The 12,587-nt window shown below is 43.3% G+C and overlaps 1 protein-coding gene across 1 annotated transcript; it reads left to right on the forward strand.

Annotated features, from left to right (window-relative positions):
- Window positions 1-167: 167 nt before the first annotated feature.
- ADAMTS1 (ADAM metallopeptidase with thrombospondin type 1 motif, 1) lies at window positions 168-5,205 on the forward strand (the record flags this gene model as incomplete). The annotated part of the gene is made up of 8 exons (XM_009878983.1): window positions 168-507; window positions 949-1,081; window positions 1,518-1,685; window positions 2,015-2,301; window positions 2,547-2,733; window positions 2,836-3,011; window positions 3,916-4,091; window positions 4,464-5,205. Coding segments are annotated over 8 exons (2,209 nt in total), but the record flags the coding sequence as incomplete, so codon positions are not given.
- Window positions 5,206-12,587: the final 7,382 nt, after the last annotated feature.

Here is a 12,587-nt window from a genome sequence, read left to right on the forward strand (position 1 = left end):
TTTGGGGGCGGGAGACGGGGGCGAGGCCGTGGGTCCATCGCTTCGGTGCAGATCTTAGCATCGGTGGGGTTTGGGATTCCTTACGGTGGCCTCCTGCAGCGGCATTTCTGTTGTTGTGCTCACCTGCACTTCCCCTCCCTTCTCCCTGTTTTTAATGCAGAAACGAGAAGCAGAAGGAAGAAGAGGTTCGTGTCCAGCCCCCGCTACGTGGAGACCATGCTGGTAGCCGACCAGTCCATGGCCGAGTTCCACGGCAGCGGGCTGAAGCACTATCTCCTGACGCTGCTCTCCGTGGCAGCCAAGCTGTACAAGCACCCCAGCATCCGCAACTCCGTCAGCCTTGTGGTAGTGAAAATCATGGTCATTTATGAGGAGCGGAAGGGACCCGATATCTCTTCCAACGCGGCCCTGACTTTGAGAAACTTCTGCAGCTGGCAGAAGCAGCACAACCCGCCCAGCGACCGGCACGCTGAGCACTACGACACGGCGATCCTCTTCACCAGGCAGGTGAGGGACACGGAGGTCAAATCCATCCCCACGCCCCTTGCTCCCTACTCTCTGAGGCCCCCTCTGCCAGGAGACCTCTGAAAAAGTGTTTAGAGGCTGTCTCGTGTCATCACAGCTTCGGCAAAGTAGGTTAAAAATGCAGCTTTTTATGTAGTCATTCATTTTACTGTTTGCACCATCTCAGGTGAAGCTCCCAGTATGCACAGCCTATTTCTGCCTCGTATATTTTTAGCGGATCTAGTATGGAAATTATGCATTTTATTTCTACGTGTAACCCTCGCATATGTTCCAAAGACAGATTTTTGCCATCATACCCATTGAAGTGCTGGATATTTATGCTCTTTCCATAAGTAAAGGCAAACTGCCAGGGCTGGATGTTTCTAGCCAAGGTTAAGTCTCTGATCTGATTAATAATGAAACTGCCTTTTTTTTTTTTTACAGGACCTCTGCGGTGCCAAGACATGTGATACCCTTGGGATGGCTGATGTGGGAACAGTTTGTGATCTAAACCGCAGTTGCTCTATCATAGAAGATGACGGTTTACAGGCTGCCTTTACAACAGCCCACGAACTAGGTACTTGAAACTGCGAAAGGCAATTTCACATGAACAATTGAAGCCAGCTCTGTGCCCCAAAGCAAAGAGCTGCCCACCCAGCACCGAGGGCTCACCCTGTGGGGCGTGGAGCACCCTGCGCTCCCCTGACCCGTCAGGAGGAGGCAAAACCTGGCTTTATAGTAGGGTTGAACTGTGGAAAGCAAATCCCGCCTGTATGGCATTGCGTGCAAGAGCTGCGTGGTTGGCTGATTGCAGAAAAAAAGCACGGGAGAAGCCTGTGAGGGGAACAGAGATAGAGTGCCAACTGCTTACAATTTGGCAGTGTTCAGATTCAGGTTATTATTTAAAGACCAGGCTATGACAAGCTCTAGAGTAGTATTTAAAATATTATTGGCAATGCATAGGACAGACTTCCTAAAATCACAAACTTTACTCTTTTTTTTTTTTTTTTAAGGCCACGTGTTTAACATGCCTCATGACGATGCAAAGCAGTGTGCTGGTATTAATGGAATAAGCCGGGATTTCCACATGATGGCATCTATGCTTTCCAATCTGGATCGCAGCCAGCCGTGGTCTCCGTGTAGTGCCTACATGATTACGACATTTTTGGATAACGGTCATGGTAAGGTTATTAAGCTTTCCATTCATGTGGCATTTAAGCTCTCATGCTTTACTGCTTTACTCCTTTTCTCTTTCCTTCTCTCTCTTTCTTATTGTTTCTTTCTCTTTGTTTACTTTCTCTTTTTTCATAATGAATTGCTTTGTGCTGCAGCAGAGTTTTCCTTTTATATGCTGCCAATGAATTCAGAAGACCCTTAGTTTTACAGAAATGGTGTCACAAAGTGGCTCAAAGACTTAGGTTAGAAAGCAGTTCCCTTTTGAAACCAAATTCACTGACAGCATCGTTGGGGTTTTTGGTTTTGATTCATTTTGTTTTTTCTGCCTATTCAGGTGAGTGTTTGTTGGACAAGCCCCACAAACCAATCCAGCTTCCTTCTGACTTGCCTGGCACGTTGTACGATGCCAACAGACAGTGCCAGTTTACGTTTGGAGATGAGTCCAAGCACTGCCCCGACGCAGCCAGTACGTGTACGACACTGTGGTGTACTGGCACTTCTGGAGGACTGCTCGTGTGCCAAACCAAACACTTCCCTTGGGCAGACGGCACCAGTTGTGGGGAAGGGAAATGGTGCATGAATGGCAAGTGTGTGAACAAAACCGAGAAGAAGCATTATGATGTAAGTATTAAAAAGCAAGTAGGAATGTGTCTTGGGTTGCAGAGTCAGATAATGCTTCAGTGGGAGTAATCAGTTAAAAGAGCTTGAATGAATGGAGGCATATAGCTGATAAATTTAGAGCTTTTTTGTTGTTGTTTTATGAATGACTTAGTTAAAACTGAGCATGATTGCGGCTTTTGTGGTTTGGTTTGGTTTTCACTTTTACTGTGTTAACTTTTTCGTTCTTCTTTTGCCTGTTGTTCCAGACACCAGTACATGGAAGCTGGGGGTCCTGGGGGGCATGGGGAGAGTGCTCCCGGACCTGTGGCGGCGGAGTGCAGTACTCCTTCAGGGAGTGCGACAACCCCATCCCGAGGAACGGGGGCAAATACTGTGAAGGGAAGCGGGTGCAATACAGATCATGTAACATCGAGGACTGTCCGGACAACAACGGTAACTTTTCCCACACTTTTGAGGTGGAGGAAGGGTATCTTGTGGAGGAGGAGCATGTACAGAAGATGATCTCATATTCTCCCGTCTTTCCTCTCTCTTCAGGCAAAACCTTTAGGGAAGAACAGTGTGAAAAGCACAATGAGTTTTCCAAGTCTCACTTTGGAAGTGGACCCACGGTGGAGTGGACACCCAAGTTTGCTGGTGTCTCTCCAAAGGACAGATGCAAGCTGGTCTGCCGAGCAAAAGGAACAGGATACTTCTTTGTTTTACAGCCCAAGGTATTTGAAGACTATAGCTCTTCCATCTAATCGTGAATAGGCTTTTTATCTTCTCTAACTCTTCATGTGAAGTTAAGAGTCAAGCAGTGTAGAAATATGAAACTACATCTTTCTCATACTCAAGCTAGATTCTTCCTTCTCCTCTTCCTACATGTCCCGCTTGATCAGTGCAGGCATGCTTTAAATATTCTGGCTCGGTCCTTCCAGTTATTTCACACGTACACCTCTTATACCCACTCCACCCTAGTTTCCTTTCCTCTCCTCCCTCCAACTTGATTAAGTTGTGATATGTTTGGAGAACTGTAGGGGTTCTTTGCCAAAAATTTGGTGCTCTCTCACACCGGTTACTAATGTGCTGACAGCTTAGAATAAACAAAAGGAATAATGTTCTTCTTGCATAGCTACTTGAACTCACTGTCATAAAACGCTGAGAGCCAATAACTACCAGGGCGATGACACACATGTTATTTGTTGAGCAGTACTCCTAGAATAAAGGACACATTACACACCATTAAAAGCAGTTTTGGTCCTGTGCTTCGAGGACATGACTACCTTCTAGAGGCATTAGAAAACAATGTTCTTTCTTTATTTAAAATCAATAAAACAGTTATGTGGTTTGAGGCTTTTTTAGGGGGATGAAGCTGTGGTGGCATTAATAAAAATGGAAATTGGTTGTTTTCTCCTATCACCACGGCGTCATTTTTGCAAGTGAGATGAAGTAGTGCTACATACCTGTCAACTCTCTGTGGGCTGCTTTAGTTTATTTTTTCAAAAGCCCTGAAAATACAGGTACTGCAGGTTTTCCACCTTTCAATCTTTTGCATTTTATATGTGTCTGTGTTATGCAATTTCAAAGCAACGTGCATCTTCTAATCAAATGCTCTACTGCTTGTTTCCTGCAAAGGTTGTGGACGGTACCCCATGTAGCCCCGACTCCACATCCGTCTGCGTCCAGGGTCAGTGCGTGAAGGCTGGTTGTGACCGTATGATAGGATCCAATAAGAAGTTTGACAAATGCGGTATCTGTGGTGGCAATGGATCCACTTGCAAGAAAGTGTCTGGCACACTTGTTAGAGCAAAGTGAGTATGTGACTGCTGCTATTATTTTGTTCTGGTGAATGTTTTTTTGGGTGCACACTCCAAGTCAGTGAGGTGTTGCACGAGTTTATCCTTGGAACCCAAATTTGATCTGTCAGAGCTACCTGACTGACTGAAGATAACTTACAGTGAGATCCCAGGAAAAGAAGGCCCCTTACATGTGGGCATGCCTCTGCCGTAGCAATAATGTGGGATGTGACTTTGTAAATCCCTTAATCCATTAATTCGATTAGGTTGGCAGCTCCTGAGCTTAATGCTTCAGCTTCAAATGAAGTTCAGTCTTGTGCTGGGCAGCTTCTTCCTTGTCTCAGGGAAGAGCAGGGGACTCAAGTCTTTCTCTTTTCTTTTGAGCAGACCCGGCTACCATGACATCGTCACCATTCCAGCCGGGGCGACGAACATCGAGGTGAAGCAGCGAAACCACAGGGGCGCAAGGCACGATGGCAGCTTCCTTGCCATCAAAGCTGCAGATGGCACCTATGTCCTCAACGGTGACTACACCCTGTCGACGCTGGAGCAGGACATCACCTACAAGGGCAGTGTGCTGAGGTACAGCGGCTCCTCCGCCGCCCTGGAGAGGATCCGCAGTTTCAGCCCTCTGAAGGAACCACTGACCATCCAGGTCCTCACGGTTGGGGACCTGCCACAGCCCAAGATCAAGTTCACCTATTTCGTGAAGAAGCCCACGCAGCCTGGGTCAGAGAAGACGCCTGGTAGAAAGAAAGAGTCCTTCAACGCCATCAGGGAGATCATCTCCTCTGAGTGGGTCATTGAGGAGTGGGGAGAGTGCTCCAAGTCATGTGGCTCTGGCTGGCAGCGGCGGGCGGTGGAGTGCCGGGACCCCCGTGGGCGACCGGCCGATGACTGCGCCCAGGAGCTGAAGCCCAGTGACGTCCGTCCCTGTGCCGACGTGCCCTGCCCGCAGTGGCAGCTGGGAGACTGGTCGCCCTGCTCTAAGACGTGCGGGAAAGGTTTCAAGAAGAGATTGTTGAAATGTATTTCTTATGACGGTGGCGTGCTACCGCAAGAAAGCTGTGAGCCTTCCAAGAAACCGAAACACCTGATTGACTTCTGCAATGTTACGGACTGCGTTTAAATAGTATAAGTTGGGAAAGCTAGATTTTTTTAATGACTGTTTTATTATTTTTTTTTCCTTCAGAACAATGCACTGAAAAAATGAGGGCTAGAGGCAGCACATGTGTTTTCGCATACAAAATTCGTGGCGAGGATCCGTTGAGGTGGGGCAGTGCAAATAGCTTTTGTTGGCGTTGCATGCTAAAAATACCCTGCCAACTGAAAATTTGATAGGATAGCAGACCCATGTCACTCACTCATCTTTAGCAGGGCATTGCAATTGCTCTTTTTGAAGTCTGTTACAAATTAAACAAAATATGAGTGGTGCCCAGAAGATGTTTAAGCACACATTAGGGGGTTTTGTTATTTCTCACTTCTTTAGGGATTTATATTCTGGTACTGATGGAGTCCCCATGTGTAGGAGGGGGAGTGGAAAAGATAGCTTAAATGAATTGGTCAGGGCTTACCTACCTCACAAAAGACAAAAAAAACGGATTGGAAAAGGAGCTTTAACTATGTCATTCATGGCTGCTATTATTTCAGAGAATAGTTTTATATAAAAATAAAGCCATATTCTCTACCTGTAAAGAGTAAGAAATACCAAGAATGGTCAGTCAACTCCACAAGTAACTAGAACGTCTTTTTTTCCTTTTTTTTTAAGTATCGTTATGTCGTCCCAATGTGCCTGTCCATTTCTCTCATCCACTCCAATGCCATTGTGATGACACATGTAATCCAGAGGCTAGGAAAAGCGGAAATCTTCATGAAGCAGGTAGCATCTCTGAGTAGTTGCTCTTTGTGCCTTCTGCATACCTTCCGCCGGCTTTTCCGGTTCAAGCCTAGTCCTACCATCCTGTCAAACAGACTGAAGACTGATGGCATTTGTGAGCGTTTAAGCCGTGCCTTCACGTACAAATCTTTTGCCTTACCCCAGTCAATGGAAATTAACTTGCATTTGGATTAAAAAAAAAAAAAGTCAAAGAAATCCCGCTATGAATGGGAACCTCTCCTACGTGGCCTCTGATGGGTTTGTAGTGCTCAAATCACTGATAAGGCGGGAAGACAAAGCTGAAGGATAGCAGGTCCATCCACAGCAGTACGCCAGCATTTGGATAATTAGAGTTTGTGCCAGTTCATAGACAATGGGAGAATATGGCTTTCCATATGTATATAGTAAAATATATTACTATAGATTTTATATACTTTATAAGTATTTTTATATTTCTTTCCCTTCTGGGAAGGGCTATAATTTGTAATAAATGCATATAATGAGCGTATTTATTTTTATACTTCTTGTCTAATGTGATCTTTTAAGTTATCGCTTTTTTAAAAGGACATATAACAAGGATAGAGTATTTATACAGTATAATATGTTACTAGAGGTAATAAATGAACCCTATAAATTTTGGAAATGGAGCGTCTTTATTTCTCTGGAATAAAACTAATCCATCGAGCAGAAAGAGCTTGGAATCTAAGGCAAATGTTATGAAAAAAAGCTAAACCACATTTTTTTAAATGACTGGTAGCTTGGGCTACTTATTGACTGTGTTAGCAAAAGAGTGTGGAAAACTTTACCCCTAATGTCATATACCACGTTTAAGGGGGTAATTTTGTATTTTATTACTTAACCACTAACAGGGTGCTCAGCACAGTTGTTTCATCTTTTAAAAAAAATGGAGTGCATCTAGACTGATGCCACCGATTTTAATAACTGCTTACAGAGGGAGTATTGCTGTCAGTGGTGTTTATAACCAAGAAAATATGTACAAAAGTAGCAGTTTTACCTGCTCCACTTAACCTTACCCTGCTGGGAAAGAAGCGTTCAAAACCATTAGCCAGCAGTCAGAGGTTTCCCTCACAAATTTCTGGAGGGCCTCCTGATCGTGCTTTTCTAATTAGAAGTACTGTGTGAATGAGCTGTTCTAACACTGTTGGTAACACGTTTTATAATGTTAAAATACATACTAAGCATCAAGAAACTGATTTTTGCTCCCTCATTTCTGATCTCATGACCACTGCAGTCAAGGGAAAATCTTCTGTTTAACTCTGTAGGATTTTTGCCATGGAATTTGAGACATCAGTCATTTATGAATACTTTTGGCTTTGTGTCATGTAAAAATCTATTAAAACTTCCTTTGCCAATGTTTGGACTCTGTCTTGCAGAAATAGTTCCCACTTTATTCCACGGATAAAATCCTGGCCCCTCTAAAGCATATAGAAAAATTCTCATCCCGTCACACTTCATTGAGCATTACTTTGTTTTTGACATGCAAAAAACTGGGGAACATTTTATTTCTAGTGTTATTTAGGAGAGAGCCAATCGCTTATTGTTTTTAGAAATACTTAAAAGTATTTAAAAACATAACATTTATTTGTATATATGTATATATACACGTATTTTAGTACAGCAGGTTAAAATCAGGAATTTATACATTTTCAAGAGGAAAAAAATGGGGATTTTTATTTCATTTTCTGCTGCTGTTCTTACTCCTCATAAACTTCATATCCTGTCACACAGCTGTTGGTTGATATTGCCTGACATACTCTGTCTTCAAGAGTCCAAGGAGCTGCAGTCCTGAGACTGCAAGACCCCATGGTACCTGCAGAATTAGTGAGGTCCCACGACTGCTGGGTAATGGTCACTGCCCAAATTTGCTCTCATCAACCTGGAAGAAACATTTAAGGCAAGGCTAAGAAAGCTCAGCAGGGAAAACGGCTTCCCCTAGACCTGCCCCTATCAATTAAAGCAAGCTCAAGGCGCTGACATACTCTCCCGTCTTGAGCAGTGCTTAAGAAGGCTCTTGGGAGAGAAAAATGGTGTTTCACAGGCACGGCCTTTCAGACTGAAGTGAATTTGGATCCAATCAAATGCAGCAATTTCCCTGTTCTTTAGCAAAAGGTGCTGAAGTGTTCTGTATTTCCAAAATATTGCAGCTTGCATTACCTATATTGGATCAGTGAGCCCTGTGGCTAACTAAAGCTAAGTGAGGAGTCAGAGAGGGTTGAGGGAAATAAAACACATTTGGTATTTTACGATAACAAGCGGCAATAACAACAATTTTTTTTACTTTATTTTTTACACTCTTGCAAACAACTGCATAATAAAATGAGTGATGAACTAATAAAAAGTTACGATATAACGGCGGCCTATTTGCTGTGGCAGCATTCAGTGCTTTAGAGCATAAACATAACAGGAGAAGGTCAATTCATTACCCATATTTGTAGCGCACCTGACCAAGACTGCATTTCCAACTCGTAGTGTACTGACGACATATTTTTCTTTGACTAGAGCATGAATTCTGAGCAGTTGCATCTGTTATGCAGTAATATGGTTCATGAAATTATATTCTAGTTTTAATAGAGCTAGGTTATAGAGAATATGCTCCAAATAATGTATTAATTAAGCAATACAGTCAAAGAACTGCTCCCTTCCAAAGCACCCTTTAGTTACAAGAAAGCCTGCTGCCCTGGGTGAGCCAGCAAAGGGAAACAAGCAAAAACAGTGGAGCACAGTTTAGCTGTCTAGCAACCAAGGTCACAATTAACCACATGCCCTGCACTGAGCGTCTGGCAATTTATAGCTCTTCTTACACAGGACTGGATAGTTAAGTGCTTTTTTGTGTGCACGTTCGTAACTGTGAGCAACGCTTTATTACTGACTCATAAGAAATGCTCTCAGGAGCCACAGTGGCACTGAGGCTTGTGTTGGAATTCGGGTAAGAGAGTGCACTTTCTGCCAGCCCCAGAGCTCTCTCCTTGGGCCAGGGCCACTCGTTTGACGCCCAAAAGGGCCTAAGATCCTAGACACAGATCGTTGTTCTCAAGTGGGTTGTCTCAGCTGTCCTGCTTGACAGGTTGAGTGGGAGGTTTCCAGTGCCTGGCATTTCAGCTGAGGACAACCTCACTCCCATTTGGAGCCAAATTTGCCTGGCTTCCTCCCAGGCTCAGAGAAGCCAGATGCTCTAGTCTCTTTTTTTAACATTGTAGCGTCATAAGATAAATGGGTTTAACTGAGTAGCGTGGGCTTGGTAGATGAAATCCGTATCTTCAAGTATTTTCAGAGGCATGGGGAGAGGCAGGCGTCTAAATGAATGAAATGCATCTTCCTTAATCGCCCTTGATTTCATTGCTTTCAAAGCTGAGTGATCTTCCCATTCTTGCTAAGGCTGAAGTCTCTCGGTTGGCAGAGTGGGGTGAACGAAAGCATCATAGTGAGTAATTCTCTGCCATTTCAGGCATCAGGAGATTGAGGAAAAATTTTTTCCAGCCTTTCGGCGGCCTTAAGGAGCTTAGCATTCAGACAGAAGTCCAGTCTGAGGGCTAGATCTCCGGAACTCAATCTTCAAACTTCACCTTCTAAGTTAGAAACTAACTGGGAGTTCAAAAAGGAAAATAGTTATGCTGGAGAACTACCTTCCAGGATGATTAGATGTAAAATTGTGGTATTTGTGCTGGGGAAGCACTGTAAATGGTGCTACTAGAAAATCTGAAGTAGCTGTTTTTCTGTGGCACTGTTGAAATCATAAATAATACAAATCTCTTGTTGAAATTGTATTTACAGCAAATAGAAAAAAAAGCAACAAACCAAACAGCAGTATGGGATGGAGTTCTTAAGCTGCGGCGTTCCTTTGCTTAGTCTGATAGCTGTTGTAAAACCAAGAAGTATTGATACTGCCCAAATAACTATTTTTCTACTGTTTGTAATACATTTGGTTTCAGAGCAGAGAAACATTGGTGGCTACTAAGAAATTGATTCTGTTTGAGTTTTTGGAGTAAAGAAATTAATTCTATGTATCTGGCATGGAAAAAATCCTGAAATTGTCTAGAGCTGCGATGTATTTTAGCAGCTGCTACCTGCATTTCAGACCCATCTATACTCAAAGCCTGGCTGCATTTGGAACTGTAATTTTAGTGTTAGGACATTGACTTCAAGAATAAAGGCCCCATACTCTGATTTACTGGGTACTAGCAAAGCTGGCTTTTCGTCTTCTGAAATGCAGGTCCATAGAGCTTGTAATGTAGCAACTGGATTCCTTAGGCGGTAGTTTCACAGCAGCTTTTGTTCCAATCAACAACTCGAAGCACTGTGTGGTTTCCAGTAAAAGTCTGGCACACCTTGTACAGAAAAAAGAGTGAGACCTTTGCTTTTATCATTGCCATATTGCAAGTGGGTAAGTAAATGCAAAAGTAATGTAGTTTGTTGAATGTTGTAGGTGATATGGTCTAGATGGGGAGGAAATTTTGCACAAAATGTCTTAACCTGATAGCTAGGTTAGGAAATGAGGAAGAAAATACTCCTGAAGACATATGGAAAGGCAGCTTCAGAAGAATAGCCCAGACTCCTCAGCAAACACTCCCACCGTAATGTCTGGCTTCTGCGCACGAGCTGGCTATGAAATTGCTCGCACGGCTTTGCTTCAACAGCCCAACGTTATTCTGGGACTCATACCCCTGGGAAAGCTTTTCATCGCAAGCAATTGCAAACATGCCTCCCAACCGCCATTTGGAGCAAAGATCAAATCCTGTGTGATATGGTCAGGACTGCCTAGTCCTCAAGGCAAAGATGGTATAATTAGGTGAAAAGCTTTCCCTTGTAAAGGTCACTCAAAACACAGCAAACCTGTTGCCTGCCTCCACAACCCCCGAAAGCAGATGTGAATCCCAAGGACGTGTCCAGGCTGCAACAGGAGCATAAGCATTCAGCACTAGCCCTTGTCTTACATAAACATTTTCATTTTGCCCCATTTTGCATAAACAGAGTGCACGGCTATAACATGTGGAGGCAGGCAAAGAACAGACCAGGAGGTTGCCACCTCTCCTAGCAGCACCTGCTTAAGAGCTCTTCCATGACAGCACCAAACCCTGATGGTTTCCCAGTAAAACAGCAGCCGCAAACATGCTTGATATCCCCCCTCGAAACGCAAAACAACCTCTATCAAGAGAAAGGAAGTCAAAATGATAGTTAACAGGTTCATGACAAATGGTGCTATCAGCATGACGTTTTAATAAATGCTTGTGCTCCCAGAGCCTGGGGCAGACCGACTGTTGTTGGAGGAAAAAGTAGCATTGTTTGGACTCTATTTTATGGTGCCTGACAGTGTAAGAGGGTCTTGTGCAAAAGAGATTTGATGTTGGGCAATAGGAACGTAGTTTCATACAGCACCTTTCCCTTAAGATAACTACATGTGCTTGATAGCTTCAACATGGTAAAGGATAGTCACTGGTCAGACCACAGCCTATCACCATAAGCTAATGAGATCTCAGAAACTTGGACAATATTTAAATTTAAGAGACTCAAATCTAAGTTGAACCAGGGCAAAATCTGTCATGTCATATACTGTACTTTTGTGTAAGAATGCTACAAAACTAGCCTGAGCTTCCACCAGTTCATGATTCTTCCCAGATAGTCCATCTGAAAATTAGCATTTTCTCCAATATTAGCTGCACTCAACTACAACATATTTTCCTACAAGCACAGAAGGAAGCTGCTTGTTCCAATATAGTAGGAGCAGTTAGAACTAAGGGAAGTCATATGGTAGAGATTATAAGCAGGCAAGCTGAAAGCAGTGGCCGCTTTAATTGTGCACCAATATATTTTTCAGTATAAGTAAGACAATATGCCTGGGAGAACCCAAACAATTTAAACATATACTGCTACTTCGTAAGATTTTTCACATACAAAACTGGAGATGAAATTAGGGACAAGAAAACAACTAAAATTCAATTATTTGGACTAAAAACTTCTCAGTCAAAAAACTCATGTTGATAGGGAATATTCTCTAATTTTTTATTCTAATTGAAAACAAATGCCAGCTTTATAACAATTCACTTCTGTTTTCCTCATTTTTCTAGCCTGGCAACAAACAATGGATGCTGCAAGATGAAGAAAGAGGGATGCTCAAAGACACACACTGAAGGCACAGCTAAGCACAAAAAAGTGGGTCATTTTGCAGTGTTTGGCAGATGGGCAGTGGCTGAATGTGACATCACCAGAGCATCACTTGTATTAGAAATGGCTTCAAAGTTGCACAGTTACTGACCACAGCCTACTGAGGTCGGTACTTCATCTGCTTCTCACACATATGATCCACTTTTGCCCACCAAGAGCTTTGAATAATTAACTTTAGCAGCAGAAACATGAAGTACTCTTTAAACTGAGCCAAAGAACTGGCCTTGTCTGTAGCTACTTTAATAAGAGAAAGATGTCTGGTGGGTACAGCTCTCATTCGATGGGGCATTTAAGCACATGCTTACACCTATCGTGATTTAGGACAGCACAGGTTAAACCTGAGAGACAGCAGAGAAGCTTAGCTTCTGTTGTTTAATCTGAATCCTGATTGCATGTTAATTACCTCCAGAGGCCAGACTTGGAGTAGAATCAAAGGAAGGGAAGGGAAGGGGAAG

This window comes from Apaloderma vittatum, unplaced genomic scaffold (genome assembly GCF_000703405.1).
Source record: "Apaloderma vittatum isolate BGI_N311 unplaced genomic scaffold, ASM70340v1 scaffold19951, whole genome shotgun sequence".
Lineage (NCBI taxonomy): Eukaryota > Metazoa > Chordata > Aves > Trogoniformes > Trogonidae > Apaloderma > Apaloderma vittatum.